The 20,687-nt window shown below is 40.8% G+C and overlaps 1 protein-coding gene across 3 annotated transcripts in view; it reads right to left on the bottom strand.

Annotated features, from left to right (window-relative positions):
• Positions 1-20,687, bottom strand: part of mllt10 (MLLT10 histone lysine methyltransferase DOT1L cofactor) — a 46,637-nt gene that overhangs the window by 17,325 nt on the left and 8,625 nt on the right. For 2 of the 3 annotated variants that reach the window (XM_073488373.1, XM_073488375.1), the window contains exons 4-11: positions 19,192-19,301; positions 18,955-19,058; positions 17,751-17,844; positions 13,999-14,088; positions 7,564-7,659; positions 6,967-7,303; positions 5,961-6,179; positions 3,935-4,426 (exon numbers count right to left, since the gene is read on the bottom strand). In XM_073488373.1, the coding sequence (XP_073344474.1) occupies positions 3,935-4,426; positions 5,961-6,179; positions 6,967-7,303; positions 7,564-7,659; positions 13,999-14,088; positions 17,751-17,844; positions 18,955-19,058; positions 19,192-19,301 (1,542 nt within the window). The remainder of the gene's footprint in view (positions 1-3,934; positions 4,427-5,960; positions 6,180-6,966; positions 7,304-7,563; positions 7,660-13,998; positions 14,089-17,750; positions 17,845-18,954; positions 19,059-19,191; positions 19,302-20,687) is intronic. The other variant, XM_073488374.1, reaches the window with a different exon arrangement.

Genomic DNA, 20,687 nt, shown 5'->3' on the forward strand with positions numbered 1-20,687 from the left:
ACATTTCTTCTAACACACAAGCCTTAGCTTGTAAAACTTATACTGTATCTTGTGTGATCAATAACGTTAAGCCCCTGAAGCACAACTGCCTCCATCGGCCAACCTTCCTGTTCCTTTTTTTCCCTTCCTGCTCAGTACGTCTGTAAGCTTCAAAAATATCCACCTTGATTAGTTCAAGCTGGTATTATCTCCATAGGAAATCTATGTTGTCTGTTTAGGGAGGGTTAAGTCCAATCTAAAAACCAAGCGGACGGCATCATACTCTGTTATTTAAAAGCTGAATCAGAGTTTTCACTTAGAATTTCCAAATTCTGTTTTAGGAGGACATTTACATCAAAGTTGCAGGCTGATGCTGGGGCACTACAGCTTGTATTTTTCTTTTTAAGCTGCACAGACAGACAGCTAATCATGGATTAAAATAGGAATGTGGAAACACTGAACACCATCAAGGCAACGGAGAGACATTCTGAGAAGTTTCTACCAGCAAAGACAAACAGAAATGCATTCAAACATGACGACGGCATGTAGAGGGAGCAGAGCCACATCGAGGGCAGGCAATGTAACTGTGTGAGAGTGTATGAGTGTGTGTGTGTGTGTGCTCGTTCATGACTGTATGCGTAACCTTGTCTGTATGCATGTATCGCAAAATGTATGTAGGTTTGGCATAGACTGATGACGCCACATCAGTTGCAGAATCAACAACAGCTTGTGCAGACAATGAAATTCACGAGTGTCTGCAATTATGCGCAGTTAGACGGTAAACAGATACAAAACACATTCAGGCTTCAAACTGAGGGGTGATTGAACTAGTGTAAAATTCAACTGAAAATATTCTTTTTCTTTTTTTTTTACCTTTTATGTATTTGGCACAGTTTACTGATTAGGAACACAATTTTTTTTTTCTAAAAAACATGAAAGAGCTGTCACTTTGAAATTGTTTGTCTCCAATTTTCAGATGTGTTGTTTGTTAGAGAGTTTCTGCATCGAGTGTGTGTGTGTGTGTAGTTTTTCTGCAGTGTGTTTAGCAAGCTTTGCTCTGGATGAATGCCCTGTTCTCCAAAAATATTTCAAGCTTCACCCACCACAGTGCTCACACTTGTTAAATGTACAGATTAAAAATGAACAGCAAAAACATTAAAATTTTAAGCCAAAAAATTTACATTTTTAAATTGTGATTTTGATGGTTTTGTTTATGAATATCCAAATAATTTCTTCTTATGCAGAAAAGCATTTTGCTGGCACAAACACACTTACAAACGACAAACTTAAATAGTAAAGAAGTGATGAAGAAATTTCAAACGCAGGTTTCTTTTCCTACCAACAAGCCTATTTTGGTATTTAAATGAAGTCCGTTCACTGAACATTTTCCTGCTTTTCACAACTTCTCTTCACGTGTTCTGCAGTGAGACCAAGCTGCTGATAACTATGTCTTCACTGGGGTAAGGAACAAAAACTACAGATGAAGAAATCTTCAAAAAACCATGACCAAAACATCATATAAATAAGCAAATCAATACATGAATCAACAGCAATCAGCATCTTAAGATTTCCTGTCTCTTTTCTCATTCTTTTATACACACCCACCGGCCTGAATAAATTTATGTCCACCAAACCTCCCCCACTGCGCTCTACCAGCTCGTCCGTCCCATCGGTGACCCCCCTGCCGTCAAACATTAACCTAGCCAAAATCTAACCCCCTGCCTCTCCCCACACATATCTATCAGGCTAACTATCTATCCATCAGCACGGTGGAGTCAGCAGACAGGATGGGAGGGGGGGATCCTCCCCATTACTGCCCTGCATTAACCCTCAGCTAAATATTTACAGTAGGAAGACGAACACATGATCCTCAGACACACACATGCATGCATATAATGCACACAGCCATAGACCACTGGTTTGTTTCCCCTATCTGCTTTCACCAGCTGTGGTCAGAAATGCTACCACTGCTGAAGGGAAAAGCACAAACATCAAAAATCACTAACAAAATTATCCAGGACCAATACTGCAGAAAGAAATTTTATTCAGGAGGCAAACGGCACCAGTCCTCAGGTTTGACTCACCAACTAATGCTCAAAGCTACGTAAATATAAAATAGCCACTAAACACACCGTTGAAGGCATGACTGCGTATCACTATTTATAATAGACAGAATGTGTACAACAATTAAAAATAAATCTGCAGTGACACAAACAATAGGATACAACTGATGAATGTTACATTACTTTAATAAGATATTTCCCTCAGTCACATAAAATTGTTATTAACACGATATATGTGAGGGAAATTTCTGTCAATTCAAAATTAACCTCACTGAACTGTGACAATGAATTATAATGATAAATTCATAAATTGGACTAGAACATAATTTACTCTCTGCGCCTGAATGCCCATACAAGCATTTGATGAATTGAGAATCGGTGTATTGTTACATTCATACTTAGCAAATGCACAATTCTTATACTTTAAGAACTATACTGCTACTAGATGAGTAAAAACAAGATGTTACTACAGATTTATTGTACTCTATGGATGCTCCGATCAATGTGACACTGAGCTGTTGGTCTTAATATTTATTATAGATAAAGAAGGTTAAGGACAAACATAACAAGATGTATTGAATCACTTTGGAAAGAGTAGTGCAAATGGAAAAAATACTGTACTAACCATTTTAAAATTTGGAATAATAAAAAAAGCAAACCCTGATCAATATATTGATAAACTGATAACGGTGTATGCTGTCCGATATGTGCCGGGGGTCATTCATAATTATTTAATTCCCAGTGAAGTTTCAGTGCAAAAATACAATTTCACACAATAAAGTTGTTTAAAATATCAAATATCCTGCCTCAATTAAGTACATATCTTTGTCACAAATGTTCGATAACCACATTTGAGGAATCATTGCAAAATAAAATAATAATCAGCGTTTAGGTTTATATTTCAAGTATATATATTTACATACAAGAAATTTGGCCTACATATCGATATTGGATTTTTCTTTACACCCTGATATCAGTATCAGCACCAGCTGGGCTCTAAACAATAGACTCAGTAACAGATAAAGAACCATAATCAGGCTCTAATGCAAAAGCCTGATGTAAAAATGTTTAAATTAGAGAACAGGAACAAATTTGGTGATCAGTGTCGGATCAGGTGATCCTAACGATCACTGATGGACATTATCCTGATTAGAGCATTTGTTTTCTTAATTTGCATTTACACTTGTAAACACACTATCGACTGCATAAAGCATCAACAGGTGAGAGGAGTATTCGAGGAGTGAGCAGGTAAGAGAGAGCAGCTGAGCGGCAGCAGAGAGAAACAAAAGGGTGGCAGTTCTGGAAGGAAGGGGAGATGTGGGATGTGTGGGCTGCACTGACTGAGCCATTTCCATCAGCAGAGGGGAAACTCCAAAGCATAAAGACAGTTGCCAAGCAACAGAACACGATGAAAAAAAAAAGAAGAGAAAAACATACAGACCACTTCCACGTGTGTGTGAACAAATAACACACACAGACCCGGCTCTCTGACATACACACACATGCACACAAGGAGTCGACCACAAAGGTGTGTCAAAGCCGTGCTATTTGTGATTGGTGCTGTTAATATGCTGCTGCACAGAGGCGCAAGCATTTTCTGTTTCATTCATAAGCATTTGGTGGCAAATGGCAAGTCAGGAGGTGGAATCACAACTTGGACATAATATGCTAAAAAATCTTGAACTAAACCAGCCGGTGTCCTCATTTTAGCTCCAAACAATTTCATATTTCTGGCTTTTAGCCACAGCAAAACTGTGAACATAATTTCCTAAATCCAGGGTGTGAGAGAGTATTTCTTTTGTGTGTTCTTTTGTGTCTGAGTGTTTCAAAACTCTCATTATCATAAAACATTGTTGTGTTTTGTGTGTGTTCACTTGCTGTGTCCTCCTCACCTGGCCCAGTGGTTGCGGAGCCGCTGTTGCTTTGCAGACTCCCATTCCTGAGGAGTGACGGGGACTTCTGAATCCCACCGCTGACACCCATGACCCCAAGCCCCCTCTCTCCTACTCCTCCCCCAACTCCCACTCCTAATCCACTGCTGGAGACTAAGCCCGGCCGGCCTGAGAGTGCTGAGGATGAGGAGGAGGACGGGGAGGCGGTGGAGGAGGTGTTGGCTGCGGAGGAGGCGGGGAGAGTCAGGGAAGGAGCTGGCTCTGAAGGCTTCACGTCCGTGGTAAAGCAAGGTCCAAATCTGTTTCGCCAGTTGCCCTTCTTTTTCTTCTTCACTCCATCATCCCCCCCTCCTCCTCCTGCTGCCGCTGCTGCGGCTCCGATCCCTGGCCCTGAGCTGGAGGGCTGGGGCCGTTTGTAGCCAGCGGACCCACCGAGGCTTGTCGTCTCGCTGGCTGTGAGACTGTGGGAATTCTCATACAGCTTCCCGCCCACTGAAATGATATGAAAGCAGAACTGAATATTTAAGCATAAAGCTTGCAGTCTCTTGATGTTTTGTTGTGGTTTGTTGGGCTGAGATCCATCAAAGAATCTACTTTAACAGGAAAGCACTTCCCGCGTCATCAGTTCTCTTGTAAATCAGGGCTGGCGACCAATGATTTGTTCAGATTAATTAATCTGCTGGTTACTAACTCATTTAATCTATTAGTTGTTTGATCTAATGTCAGAGACTTTGGGAAAGTCCCATCACAGTTTCCAAGAACAGAAGCTGACTTAATCAAATAGCTTGTTTTATCTCACCAACAGTCCAAAACCCAAACGCAGTCTGTTCACTATCAAAAATGAACAAAATGAGTCCTCCAGCTACATAGTGCAACAGTAAAGTTGTGGTACTTTCAAGAGACAAAACTGACGCAGCAGAGGTCAAGATATTGTGGTTTTTGGTATGCAATACAGATCAAGCTTCAAAACATTGGAGCCTGCACTTCCCATAATGCAGCCTGATGAGTGTCTTCTTCATACTGGTAAAAGCTCACATCTTTTAAACTCCTCACTTGTAGTTTGTAACACAGGGCTTCTGTTGAAGTACCGTGGTAATGATTTTAGACTTGTTGTTGTGACGGTTGTGAAAACATTATCTAAAAACTAATATGAGACCAAAAATGTGAACAGGAAAGCAGGTATACACAATTAAGTAGGCACATAACGAAGTAATAAAACATAGTAGCACTATACATTACTGCTGGGTACTAATAGCCTTGATTCTGGTGATTATTCAGAAAGTACTGAGTGTTTCCAGGTCACAAGTCACAGTATTAAACATATCATTTGTACAGAATTAGCCTTAAACCAAAGGGAATGTTTTGACCATGCAAGAGGACAAATTTCAACATTATAATAATGGTAATTACCAATTCTGACTTCCAAGAATTTTGAAGATTGAAAAGGTATCAACCTATATATCAACCTATACAACCTCATTACGTCATTATAACCATATTATTCTCATCAGGTTACCATATGGTTACCAAAACACTCTTGTTATTACTAAATATGTTATTAATCTTTGTTTTTGGCCCCTCATTACTCGGTTACATAAATTTTAGTCTAGTATTACCGAGATATACCCCATGTTAATACCAGGCTAGTACCTTGTGTTACCTTGCTTACATGCCTTTTCTCAACATTTCTAAGTGTGACACAACTGGATATTTTAAAAGGAGGCCCTGGAACAATTTCCTACCATGTTTGTGGCGACCCAAAAGGTTATTAAGCCAAAACATGATCTTTTCCTAACCCTAACCAAGTGTTTTTTGTGCATAAACCTAACCAGAGCATGAGCACAGTGTTGTCACATGATAAAATTGAAAATGAAAGCTCAAAAAACATTAAGTTGCAGCATAAATCAATGTAGAAACTTACTTTGCCAACATGTATTATGGCTATTGGGTTGGCTTTTAACCCAGCTGTAATGTTCAGTGCTGCCAAAGCCTTACGTGAACAATGTTGTAAATAAACGTTTGGTACCTGCAGAAGCTGTAGTGGCGGACATCAGAGAACCAAAGAGTGTCGTAGTTCCCTCTGAAGCTCCACCTTCTGAGCTTGGCTTCACAAGGCAGCTGCTGAAAGATGGCGGGGAGGAAAAGCTAGTCCCACCCCCGGGACGCAACGATGAATCTGAGAAGCTTAGGAAGTCGGAGGAGGAAGGAGCAGAGGGTGTCTTGCTGGCACTGGTCAACAGGAGGCCTGGAGGAATGAAAGACAGGTGGAAAATAAAGACGATGAGGTGAACAAAAGAGAGAAGTGGAGATAAAATGGAACGGTATGTGAGATGAAGAAGCAGGAGAGAAACAGGCATTACAGCTGGAAAACTTTCCAAATGACTCTCCCTTCCATCATCATGGGAGCAGCAGACATAAGATAACCAAAATAAGCATTTTATCTGCTCTCCCGCTGTCTATCTGGCGTACAGCAGCCCTCCCTCATCATGTAGTCCTCTCATTAAAAGACCAACTGCCTTGAAAGCACACAAATGGACGGATGCACTTAAAACACACACACATTTGTCTAATAGACACACACAAACACACACCTGACAAGGGCTTCAAGGTTCTGATAGTAAAAAACACAGGAGCTCAGTGTGAGCACCAACTCCTTTCAGGTCCTGACCTCCCCACATGTTCTTTCTTTCTGTGTGTGCGCTTGTGTTTCTTTTCCCAGACTGGGCCTCCGATTACAGGAGCCAGAGGCCAGTCGAGACGAAACACTGTTATCATGGCCACACACTAAAGTCTGGTGTCTGGCCAAGATCCAGAAAATGACACAGCACACAAACACACACACACATAAAACACATGAATCACACTCTTATTTGGGTTTTAATAACTCATGTGTAATTGCAAATGTGCTGCGTTTGCAGATTTTCGGAGAGCGGGAACACCAGGTGATCCGCATTTCCATTTTTCTAACTGCGTGGTTAATTCCAAGCTTTGGGAAAATTAACATACAGGACCATTTGCAGCTATTAATTCACCTTGGTGGAAAGGCCCAGTGGAAGCAGAGGCAGACGTGGAGGAGGTTGCCATGGTGACCACGGCGGAGGGGAGGGGTTTCCCTGAGGAGGTGAGAGACTTGCGGCCGCCCCTCTGTCCCACCGTGTGACTGCCGCCGCTGTTCTTCTTGTTCTTCGCCTCGGACGACACCTTCCCAGCATCTGCAGCCACACCGTCTTTGGAGCTGCCGCCAGAGAGTGCGGACGACACTTCTTGAAAGTTGGCGGTGGTGAAACGGGCCGTGCCGTCGTCCAGCCGCTTCTGCGAGGGCGCCGGCAGAGAGGTGACGCCTCCGCCTGAGCTGCTGCTGTTGAAGGTCTGGAGGAGGAAGGTGAAATGAAAAATTATGGTCGAACGGAAAGGGAGGACAGCAACCACGAGAAGCAACGGAACAGGGAGGACCAAAAAAAGGAGAAAGATCAGTGGAAGATCAGGATGTGTGAGGGATAAAGAGGAAGAGCAATGAAGGTCAACAGAAGAAAAGAAAAAGTCAACCAAACACACCTGCTGTAATATTTAACCAGCCCGGCCACAATTAATTAAAACAAAAGGAGTGAGGAGTGGAGGAGCGCCCTAACCTTGTCTGGGACCATGATGTTTGGTAAGACGAGGGAGGGCGACATGTCCATCGTCTTCTTGTGTTTGGGTTTGTGTCTGTCCCGCTCCTTGTGTTTCTGAAGTGGAGAAGAGAAAAAAAAGGAGAAACAGATGGGTGAAGCTGCTTAAGACATGATACAGGGAGGAGAGAAATAAAGACAGACAAAGAGAGAAAATCAGACCTTCTCCAACCATTATTTTATGGCATTTTAGAAACATTAGGAAAAAAATCTGAATGTGGAGACCACCGCAAGTGTTCTTTGGAAGATTAAAGCCAAAGAGACAGCAAAAAAAATAAAACAAACTAAAGGAGTTATTAGGATATAGGCACAGAAGAGCGAGAATGTGTGTGGCTGACGGAAAGAGAGAGCATTGCATTTCAAAGGCTCAGTCTGAGATGAAAGCCTGGAGATCCACAAACACAAAGAGAGTGACGGAGGACAGATTTTAAAAAGAAGGGGGGTGGGGGGCGGCAGGAGGCAACAGAAAATCAGCAGGCTACAGTTTAGGAGAGAGTGTGTATAAGTGCCTCGCGCCGAAGCCCACAAGGTCTCGTCTTTTCATCCAATCATATCCTGCTTCTTGGACGATCACAGCTCAATTTACACCCTCGCTATCGCACGTGCTGCCACCCTCCTCTCGCACCCCTGATGTGGCGACGGGGTGCCAGCGCATTTACACCTCGCACGCACGCCCCGCACCCCTGACACCTCTCTGTAGACAGGTGCACGTACGCTCGTACACACTTTAACGTGGACACCCCCCCCACACACACAAATGCGTACACATACACACACACACAGAGGCAAACTCTCCAAGGAGCGATGAAAATATGCAGCGATCCTGAGAGACGACATGGGACTCAACATGCTTGTAATGTTCAGTGTCATGACAACTCTGAAACACCCGTACCTGCCCCTCCCCCCTCATCTTCCCCACCAGGGTCTCGTTGAGGAGAGGCTGGGGTGACAGTTTAACCAGACTTCCTCTGTGACTGGCAGTTAACAGACACCATCAGCCAAATCAGGAGATAGCAGCTCTACTGAAACCTCTCTGCACGCTGGCTTCCGCTAACGCTCAGGGGTTAAGAGTTCTGATGGTGTGTCTCTTTCTCTTGGAATATCCTTGAACTATCGCAGCAACTAGCAAATATTTCTATTTTCTATTTTCTGTTCAGTAGCTTTAAAGCTCTTAAAATCACCGTATTCCACTCTGCCTGACAGTGGCATATATTCTGTATCAGTTTGGTCATTTTATACACATTTCCCTTAAATAGCTGACATATTTCGTATTTTTGGAATATGGTGTTCTCATTAAAATAGAGTTGTGTGAGTTGAAACAATGGTTGAATTTGTATTGACATTGGTAGGGATCTACCGACATGTTTTTTTCAGGGCCGATGCCGTTACAGATTAGTAATCAAGAAGTAACGGATATTTGGAACTGATACACCTCTGAAGAAAAAGATAAAAATCTTACGTGTCATGATTTAGAATAACCAATGACGCAAGTACTGTACTTAAGACAACAGTTACATTGCAGATTGAGATTATTCAATGTTGATAGGCTATTAATGAAAGAATGCTACACGCAGGCCAAAGTATTGCATTCTTAAATACATTCATTTATCTGCAATTGGACACAAAAAACACTGATACCGATAATTGGAAAAAAGCTCAATATTAGCCCCGATGATTGGCCAGGTCGACAACTGTTCTATCCCTAGTATTGACTGAACTACAGGCGTTTCACTGTTTATTGAGGGTCTTTAACCTACAGTGATTATTTTTTCAAATAATCAATTCCATTATCTGCTGATTAGTTTTTGATCATTCATTATAAAATGCCATTACAGTTTTCCAGAGCAATGTCCTCTAGTCCAAAAGACGAGAAAAAACACTCTTCATTTATAATAAATGACAAAGAAAAGCAGCTAATCCTTACATTCAAGTAGCTGAAACCAGCAATTGTTTGATATTTATCCTTTAAAAGTGACTTAAACAATTAGTCAATTATCAAAATAGTTGTAATTGTTTGCAGCTCTCTTTACATGCCCAAGGTGGTGTCTTTAGATTGCTTACTTTGTCAGACAAACAGTTGGACCTGCAGATAATCACTTATCAGTGATGTAAAACAAAAGCAACAACAACATAAAGTTCAGTATTTTTACATTTCAGGGACTGAAATAAGCTAATGTTTTCACTTTTTGCTCAATAAATTAGTTCCAGAATAATTACAGTTTTTGTTTTCTGTTTCTGTTGGGCTGTCCCCCAACTCCTGTATTGCTATGTGTGCAGTGATGCACACTAAAAAAAGAGAAGTGGTACGACTGAAAAAAATGCAAGTCGACCATTAGTCTTCTTGCCTAATGACTCCGATCCTCAACTTTCAGGGCGCAGCCATAATTTCCTGTCGCTTGACTCATCAACCAAATGTCCAGAACTACTTTAAACAATAGTGCCTACCTTGAAAACTGGCTACAACATCAAATAACAAGAGAGAAACACAGGACAGAGACGGTTAACTGCAACAGAGAGGAGAGATGATAGTAGAGAGAAAAGAAGACGTGAGAGAGACAGAGAGGTAAATTCTTTGGGATTCCCTTGTTGTTTTTCATTAACATTCCAGAGGTAGGTGTTGATGGACAGAGGCTGAGCTGAGAGGGTCGGATAACACACACACACACACACACACACACACACACACACACACACACACACACACACACACACACACACACACACACACACACACACACACACACGAAGCACTGGGCGTGGGAAACATAACACACACACAATGTAACCCTGACACACCCTTATCAATCAGGTCAATTGATTATACAGGCAGTGACAAAGCCTTTCAGCGTGTCCTTTCCCCTCTTTCTCTGTTGCTGACCATTAGCAGCCTGATCATTTGACATGTCCGAGTGCTCTTTGAGACTGTGTGGGGTAAATATAAGAGGTGGCAGAGGACGAGGGCCGCGTCTATTTATCAACAAACTCCCGAGCAATGAGCAACACAAGGGTGGGCTGAAATCCTCTCCGTCTATGTCGAATGTTGATCGTGTGGCTCTGAAAACGTTGATTTTCACGGGGTTCGTACAGTTTAAGAGTTCAAACAAAAATGTCCAGACTCCTGAAGACTTAATCATCACATCTAAATGTAGTTGTAAAAAGTTATTTCAAAAGAATTCCTTGATACCCACAGAAATCAATGTCTTTTGTCACTTTGTTTATTTTACCATCTGCTCATATTAACTTTGATTCTATGTTCTCATGATTATTTAATGCTTGATAATTTCGACGTCAGAAGATGGCAACAAAATACGACAAGCGGAACTTTTTATTTCAAATATTAAAAGTTTTTTGGTTCTCATGAGTGATAATGTCCCATTTTTCAGGAGAACACTATACCTTATAACTGTCTTCTCGCAGCTCTGAAACCACATGCATGCAAGTATAGTTTTTTGTTTTTCTTGGTGCTATTTTACATTTTGTCACTATAATCGAATGTATTCAATTATTCAAATTACGAATACAATCATTATCAATATATTTGTCACTGGTTTATCTATGGATTGATCATTTTATCAATAAAATGACAGAACACCGTGAACAATGCCAACAGATAATTCCCAGAGCGTCTTCAAATTACTCGTTTTGCTCCAAAGTCCAAAAATATTCAACTACAAATCAGATATAACTGAGAAAAGCAGAAATTACACACATTTTAGCATTTCTTTTTATCTACACCATAGTTAAATAAAGGTTACTTGTCTACTTCATTAATTGTTTACCTTTCATTTCTGTAATGTTCAAAGACAAGAGTTACATTAATTAAACTTTGCTTTGTTATATCACAAATAGATGGCCTGTGTCAATGACAAATTATTGCCTGTTAATTTGATATAACGTGTTTTAAATGCTTCACAAGTCAACACAGCTGCTTCAGGAGGAAGATGAGAGGGTGTAGACACAGAGGTGAGGGGGGTTGAGGAGCGGCGAGGGAAGACGAGGGGGGAAACGGAGGAACAGGAAGTAAGGGGGAAAATAATCCGCCCTGGCCTGGCAGGAATTCCCCTGTGCAGTTTCCTGCAGGATTTCTGACCAGCCATTGTGCATGTATGGATGTGTTTATGTGTGCGTGTGTGTGTGTGTTTCCTGCAGGCCTTTTCTAAGCGGCCAGTGTGGGGGATCTTTTAGCCCCTGCTGTAGTTTGACTGCAGGGGCTAACATGAGGTGGGTATACATCTGAGTCTCCAAACCACATTACAAATGCATGTGTGGACACACACACACACACACACACACACACACACACACACACACACACACACACACACACACACACACACACACACACACACACACACACACACACACACACACACACACACACACACACACACACACACACAGCCTACTGATCTCTGACCCTGGAATGTGGATGGGGAGAGAAAGAGGGAGAGAGTTTGAGAGAGAAAGAGAGAAGGGGGTACTCTAGCTGATGCAAATATGGCAGCATTAACAAAAGCCAGGCAGAGGGGCTCAATAGCATGTGGACACACACACACACACACACACACACACACACACGCACGCACGCACGCACGCACGCACATACACAAGCGCACACACAAGCTGTGTCTCACATGTTTGAGTATGTTAATGGTCCGTGTTTGTTTTTTCTGACTGTCCTTTGTTTGCTGCAATGCACTTTGCGACAATTGTGTGCGCTATAAGTAACTTGACTAAGCCGACTTCACACACTAACCTTAGGTCTGTCATTAATCATCCACTAATAGTACATATCTTTTTGTATATATCATTTTGGCTTATCGACATGTGCATGACCTCGATCATTGTTGCTGACCTCGACATCGGCTGTTTGTTTACATAACAATGTTACCAACATTTTTGCCAACATGGTGCCAGAACAAATAGCGAGGGTTTCCCAACCACCAGACTTTGGCACAGTTCCTAAGCTGTTTATTCCATTTTAGTTTTTGTCTTTGTTGTATGGTTTTAATCTATTCATGTTTAATTTATCTAGGATATTTTAATATTGTTTCTCATTCCAATTCCTATGTCTTAGGAATTAAAAGAGCATTGCTCTTTGAAAAGGTGTACCTGCATTATTAAGCTGTTATATCATCACGATCAGTGGCATAAAGTGGTCTTAAAATTACAATAATACTGTTTAGTACAATTATTTCTTTGACATTACACTGTTCAACAAAAAGTAATTATCATGACCGGCCAAACTAACTTCAATATTTGGATCCTTTAAGCTCTTCCCAGTGATTGCTATTCAAGAAAGGCAATGAGAATGGATGCATTTTCAAAAGTGCTGTCCAAACAGGGTCGAGTTTGGTGGGGAGAATCAATGAACAGAAAACACTACGCTCTCTCAACAGCTCAACTGTAAAGGGACAGTCATGTGTTCGCTTTAGTACCTCCCTATTTATACTCTATTTACAGGCCTGTAAAGTTGGAGATGGGAGTCTCAACCATCACAAGTGTTTATTACTACTTTAACATGCCGCAACAATTCATCTGCAGTTGTGTCCTGGCTTCTGCTGTTAAACGGGCTCTGTACACATGACCAAAAAAAAAAAGTGGAACAGATGACTCAACACCTCCTGCAAATCCTGATTTTTCGCAGCCTGTGATTACATGTTCTGCTAACAGCTGTGACTGATGAAGTCACACTAATGTAGCATTCATTAGAGGCTGGTGGGTGTAGGCTGGCTGTAGTCAAACAAGCATCAGATTAAAGGACTTTAGTGATATTAAATGGCCTTCTTAAGTAAAGCTGAAGGACATAATCTGTTTTCAGGTACAACACATTTCTATGCCTCTGTCAAGTAAGTATGCTCAAATCAAAAACATCTTTTGCTTAGGTTATTACTCTGGAAAGTATTGATACAATGCATTACTTTCAAGGCCATTCATCCATTTCAAAACATTTAATTCTCATTTTATGTAACCAAGGGACTTAAAAGTGATGTTCCAGACCCAAGATGGTCATTAGTTGGGTTTTGGTTATTTTTTCAACATGTTAGAGTCCAAAAAAAATATCAGCCATCTTTGTTGTGAACATGACTCTTCAACAAATGACCAAAAACATCACACCTCTTATTCATTTGACATTCTAATTTAAACAAATATGTCTTCTGAGACACCACTGGTCATAAATAACGTACTGCAAATATGTTAAAAGACTGCTTCAATAAATGCTCATTATGAAGTCATTGTTAGAGCAGCTGAAAATTATTCTTGATCACTGGTTTTACTGTGTATTTGCCTGTCCCTCCACAGTGTGACCGTGTAACAGTGAGGGCATATGTTCCTGGTGGAGTCACAGCTGTGGGTTGAAGGCATAGAGAGGGTAAGATCTGAGGGCTGTCTTACCTTCTTGTCCTCGTCTGGGGGTCTATCCATACACTGAGTGGAAGTGTCACTTAAGCTTTGAGACCTACTACCACGGCCCCTGCTCCTTCGCTAAAAAGAGTAAAGAGGAACTCCAAGTTACTGGATGAAGCCCAAAGAAAAAAAGGCTAAAATAAGATCAAAAAAGACTTCTGTGATATCCAAAAAAATAAAATAAACAAAACTTAAGCTAAAAAAAGACTGACTGAACCCAAAGATAACTCAAAATTTAAAAACATTCAAAAACACATTGTTTCTGATTGAGCATTGATCACAGAAATCAGCTTATTTGTCACTATGGAGTAAAAAATGCATGATGGTAGTAGGTATTTAAAACAAAAAGACATTATTCCTCCACTGTAAAAAAAAAGAAAAAAAAAGGCAATTCTTATTCAAGTTTTACGGACCAAATGTAACAATTCGAACAACCATAAATACTACACATTATAAAAAAAGGGTCGAGGGCAGCAGGAAAATATAACCATAAGTTGTGTTTTTATTGTTTTAAAGCTCCTTTGCCAAAACTAGGATCTAAAGAGGCATCATGGGACACTTTTAACGGGTCTCGGTTATCGATCTCATCCCAAGCCAGCTTGCTTCAGCTCATAGTATCCGTTTCCATGGCAATAAACAACTACATCCTCAAATTACAGCCATATTACCTCCAGGCATAGATCAAGGCTCGTGTTTATCCAGTCTCTATTCAAAAGTACAGATCTATGACCAGAGACTGCGCTTCTCTCGGCATTTCATGTAAAAACTGATTCTCTCAGAGGCACCAAGAGCCTCCTCTGGCCTCACATACAGCTCACTGTCTGAGGCACATGGCGATCTCTTTGCTTTACAAATCTAAATCTATATTTCTATGTTGACATACTGTAAGTGAACATGTAGTAGAGTTCAGAATGTACTGCTCCTACTGAATGATACTAAAAACCTCATCATAAACACGATTATGATAGATTATCATTCAACTTCACAGCTCAAGGCTAACAAAGAGCAACATATCGTAGCAATCTGTTTTGAGACACAACAACCTATTTTTACTGCTTAAGACCAATCACTTTGGAAAAACAGCTAGTGACAGAAAGTTATACAACAAGGTTTGCCAATAACTGTCAACAAGGGTGCTTGAAACCAAATGCAGCCGAGTGCCAGCAACAGAGACTTAAAAAAGTAAAGCAGATGCATCAGTGAGTGCATTTACACTCCTTAGATTGAAGGAAATCCTTCATACATAAAAGGGGTGTCACAATTTGCCAAAACCATGAATTGATTCACATATTTTCTTTCAAATCTTACAGCTATACCACTGTTAGACAGTCAAGTCTTGATTTTTAAGGATCAAAAGATAATTTGTTTCATGATATATTTCCAAATTCTTCTTTAAAAAGACTGGTATCACGTGCCATATAACTGCCATTTTCAGAACATCCATATTTTTTGATGTACCACTTCAGTCAATTGGGAACAAACTGTTAAACACAAAACCAAAGGAACAATCACCACACAGAAGAGGGGAACTTTGCAAAAACAGCTTTAGCTTCCTCAACTGCAAAACTGACACTTTTGGGCGTGTGTGTGCAAGCTGCTAGTAATGTTTCTGTGCTGGACGCATGCACGTCAGCAAGGGTGGAGAGAAAAAAAAAACAATACTGGGAGAATCGCCGGTCCTGCTTTTGGTTTGATAATTGAAATTGAATGCTCATTTCAATCGATTTTGGATCTGGAATTGAAATCGTGACACCCCTCATATGTCGTCTTGAGAAAAAACACTGTGGTCCAGACTAAACAAGGATAATCTAAGTTTGAAATTAGATTTGGCTGCTGACTGAGTCCAGTCAAATCACATATGTTGCTAACATGCCGTAAACATCCATCAAGTGGTGTTTTATGAAACCCACTCTGCTAACAACATTGCTTTCCTCATCATTGATTCCCTCTCGTGCATTCCTGTCATCCATACAATCCCAGCTTAATGACATTATGCCCCTGCATCCAAAGCCATTCATACACGATCAATATAACAGCATGAGTCTTTCCATCAGCGTTTGTTAACATTGCAAAATGTCATCCGTGTGTGTGTGTGCGTGTGTGCGTGCGTGCGTGCGCGCTTTTGTGTATGTGGATACTAAAGTCTGTCCTGTGTTTCCATCCTACCACTGTTCCAGAAATCACATTAATCAAGTTACGTTTTTTTTATTTTTTTATTTGCATCCCTCCCCCAACTACCTTATGATAGGTTGTTAACTAATAGAGGTAGAACAACATCTGGAACACAACAGGACATCTCGACAGTGGAGGAGTGTGCTGAACACACGTTCTCTCTGTGTATCCAGTTGTTGTATCTGCGTGTTGATATGCCTATCCTATTCATTCCCCTCTCATCTGATTGAATTCTGCTCAACAATGGCTCGCTATTCACCTATCATACTACAGACTGACTACAAAAGATGAGGTGTGATCATGGACAAAAAAGCAGTAATTCTGTCATTTAGGAGAGAATGACTATTGTATGTCAGAAAAACTGCACAGAAAAAAGATACCATATGTGAACCTTTTTGCACTAGTAAATCATATTATTATTTCTACTTTTCTTACTGTTCTTATACTGTCTTGAAAAGGAGTAGAAAAGGCTTCAAAAACAGCCTTAAACTTACTAAACTGTTTTATTTAAACCATGTGTCCAATTCAAGCAAAGCAGCACAAAACCTGCTCACCAAATAATAAAAGCTAATTGACGAGACACGTCAGTTGGAAAACTAAGACATAAATCGATGAAATTCTATTTCCCAAAGAATTTGAAACACATAAATAATGATTAAACCTTATTGGCCTGGTTTGACCTTACAGTGAAAACCAGGCCCATCCAGCACCTGCAAACCTGACCTGCTGTGCCCACTCTGGGCTTAATACACACGGGAGTGGAGGGGCGATGGGCCACTGTTACAGAGATTTAAGGGATAAGGAGGGAGGGGGGATAAGAGTAGATGGAAAGGGGTACATGGAGGGTAAAAGACAGGTGGAACAGAGGCAAGCAGTGGAGGAATTGATTCATTGGTGAAAGAGGAAGGAAATATGGGCGAGAAAGACAGATGGAGGGAAAGAGGGCAGAGGCCAGCAGAGACCAGGAACTGACTGAAGGAGGGAGAAGGTCGAGAGGAAACTGACAACAGAGGAAAGGTTGGAAAAATGGAGGAGAGGTGGAAAAAAGAGGCAAAGGAGTGGGCCGTAAACAGAAATGAAAAGAAGATGGAAGAAGTGATGGTGGGTCATCTCTCAGCGTCATCCATAGGATGAAAGGTATCTCTCAGGAGAAGCAAGTGTGTTATGTCTACATAGTAAGTTAGTGGAACAAAAGAAACAGAGAAATCATATATACTGTATAGTCACATGCAACTAACACTGCGTTGCTGCTAGTCAAAGTGGTTTCATACTTAAACTGATATCAATGCTCTGTTGTTGGGGAAAGAGTCTAATATAAGCTGGAGAGCAAGACTTGTCAGGTACTATGAGCAAATGTCAAATTGTTCATTTATTCCAGCCTATGTACAAAAACAAATGTTTGCTCCTGTTATGGTGAATGATTAATTATCTTAAACTTAATACCAAATCATAATGCAACAAAAAAAAAATCTCATCTGTCCTTGCGGGTACAGAAGTACGTTAAGGCTCGAGTGTTGTGTCTAGAATATCAAAAGACAAAAGGACAAAAAATATGAGAGGACACTTACCAACTTGCTGTGGTGGTATTTGCAATATCCACAGTACTTGACATTGTCTGCATCCGATCCTTGTTCCTCACATAACAACCCTGCAAACTGGGCGCTGTGGCAGAGAGATGTATGAAGGACATGAAAGGGATGTGAAAAACAAAAAAATACATTCAATATTGAAGTGTAATATTGTAACAATACCAGCAAGTGCTGAACATGACAAAATATGACCACAGGTGGTCGTTTAAGTGGCTCCTAGGGAAATTTACTGAGTCCCCAATAAAATTTGTGTAGTGTTAAACACTTGTTTAATGTTATATGGTTATAATCATGACTGTATTCATGTATGTTTGAAAATTAAACAAATAACAAACAAATGAAATCCAAATTCTGAAAACAAAACACTGGCACATCTAGGGCTGCTAGTGAAGGTTGATGAGCCAGTCAGTCAGAGTACATTACAAAAATAAAATACATAGAAGCTTACAAAAATGCACAGGGATAATATCTCAATGAAGAATTATATATAAAAGGGAACCATAAATATACCTTTATATTAGCTATCGCATTAGTTAAAAGAAATCCAACTGACAACATGCATGTGGTGTTTAACAGATGAAAGAAAGTGCAATTTGGGGGCATCAAATCTGAATCCAAAATGTGTATCGCCTGCCCTGCTAGCACTGGGATTTTATAACTGAACTATGAGCAGAATGCACACTTTAACTTTCTGTGACTGTGAGGAGATCTGATATGTAAAGCATATCTGTCATCATCGTCATGAGAGAATGCAGAATAGATCAGAGCTGATTATTCTTGACAGCAGCCCAGTTAGTTATTCACCAATACCAAGTTTGTAGCTTTGATTGTGAAATCTGTGTGTCAAGTACTGGTCTTGTTGCAGCAGACAGTATCATGTCATGATGATTGAGATATTTGCACACAGTGCACAGATGGTCAGAAAACGGTGACCAGCAGATTGTTTTTTCTGTCTTGATAGTGAGTTTCCTTTAATAATTATTTCAATTCAGTTTTGTTGTTCACAATGTTTCATTATCAGGGATCAAATGGTGAGTTTACTGCGTCCAGGATGCGTACCTATCAACATCACTGTGCTACAGTACTCATCAGTATGACTTATGTGTAGAGTTTCAGTGAAGAGCTGAAGAAACAATCTGCTTCTTTGTCTTTGTGAGGTTAATGTGACGTGAGCGCGTCTCACCATGTGACATGGAAGGCCTGCCTGCAGCCATGTTTGTTGCAGGTCATACAGGCTCCAGTGGCTGCTTTACTCTCTCTGCCCTGGTCCTCACAGATATAACATGTCTACACAAACACACACACACACACACACAGTTAAGAGAACAATTTTAATTAAAAAAAACCCACTAAATTCCTGATAATTACACTGTAAATGGGATTTTGTGACATGTCTTAATGTGCAGCTGAATTCTGTTACCTTGTTGTAGCGCTCATGTGGAACAGACTGGAGTACGATTGGCTCCATAGTTGAGACATTGGCGAATTCTACCTCAGGTATGTAAAGGGCACAAACCACATGAGCCCAGCCTGCAAAGACACACAAAACAACCATCAGTCTCTGCACATATGTGACAGCACAAGGTAGTTGTGGCAACATTTCAGGGTTTGCATCAAGATTTATAAACCATCTGCTAAGGTCTTGAATTGTAATAAAAGTGTGCAGAATTTATGTTTTTTATCCACTCGTTTGATTTGTTGGTGGCGAGTTTTACCAATCTGGCAAAACTCAGTAAGCTCAGAGTACAGATAACCTGAAGAGCACAATACATACATCACCTACAGAATTTTATCAGCTGGTTAAAAAAAACAACCAAACAAAATAAACCAGCCCTTTGCCGCACATTCCTTAAAGTTGTAACTCATGACACAGACTGTAAAAAATGTGACGTCTCTACACTAGATGCATAACTGACTTTGCTATGCTTCTGTGCTTGGGCTGGTTTATTTGAGTTGGGGGGAACGCTGCCTTTTGAACTCTGCCATTAATCAAACAATCAAACCTAGACAGCTGATAATGGTCCCACTTCTCACATTATACATCATTTCCCCTGACTATCTGCACAAAGCTATTAAAGTCCATAGAGTCCAGTGGAGTTTTGATGAATGCTCATGTTCAAGGTATTTCCTTCTAAACCTCTTTGTGACCATTAATGAAGATAAAATAAAGCCTTCAGACTCTGAATTTCCTTGTCAGTCCATTAAACTTTTGGTTTGTTGGACCCAAAGTGGTCTAGAGAAAAAGGCAATAATGAATAATACCCATTTGGCCTCAACCTAGAGAACCAAACACAACCTAAACATGGTCTGGTGTAGTAAATTTTTTAATTTGCAAACTGGTAGTTAATCTATCTGAGTAGGCGTTTATTGAGCCCTAACACACACACAGCTGCCTGTCAGTGAAGACAAACTGGGGGCGGTGGGATGACAGTGGGGCATGGTGGAGTGGCAGCAGAATTGACGACGAGCCGAGGAGGAGCAGGAGGAGGTCGACGGGAGGTCAAATAGAGGTGGGAGTCTACTGCCACACTGGAGGTGTCTGTTTTTCCCCCATAGCGGAAACAAAAACAGGCTTAAACTTACAGTTGAACCCCTGACCTGCCTTTGACCTGGTGAGCAGGACAGGGGGAGGAGGGCAGAGGGCGGGACAGAGGGGAGGCGGCGGGTGTAAAATGGGGGCATGTTGTTGTTTTGAAGTCCCTCCAAGAATCTGGAAGAGGCCTATAAAACAGGACTATAAAAGTGGCACAGCCTTCCTCCTCAAACTGAGCATTCACACTTTTACCACCTAAAAACCCAACAAAGCGTCCCTTCACAAGCATCCTTTACTCCAAGAAGTTATCGGAGTCTGATGCGTGGAGACGGGGAGCTTCAATTTTGATGATAAGAAATCTGAAGCGTTGTGATGTCAAATTT

This window comes from Pagrus major, chromosome 19 (assembly GCF_040436345.1).
Source record: "Pagrus major chromosome 19, Pma_NU_1.0".
NCBI lineage: Eukaryota > Metazoa > Chordata > Actinopteri > Spariformes > Sparidae > Pagrus > Pagrus major.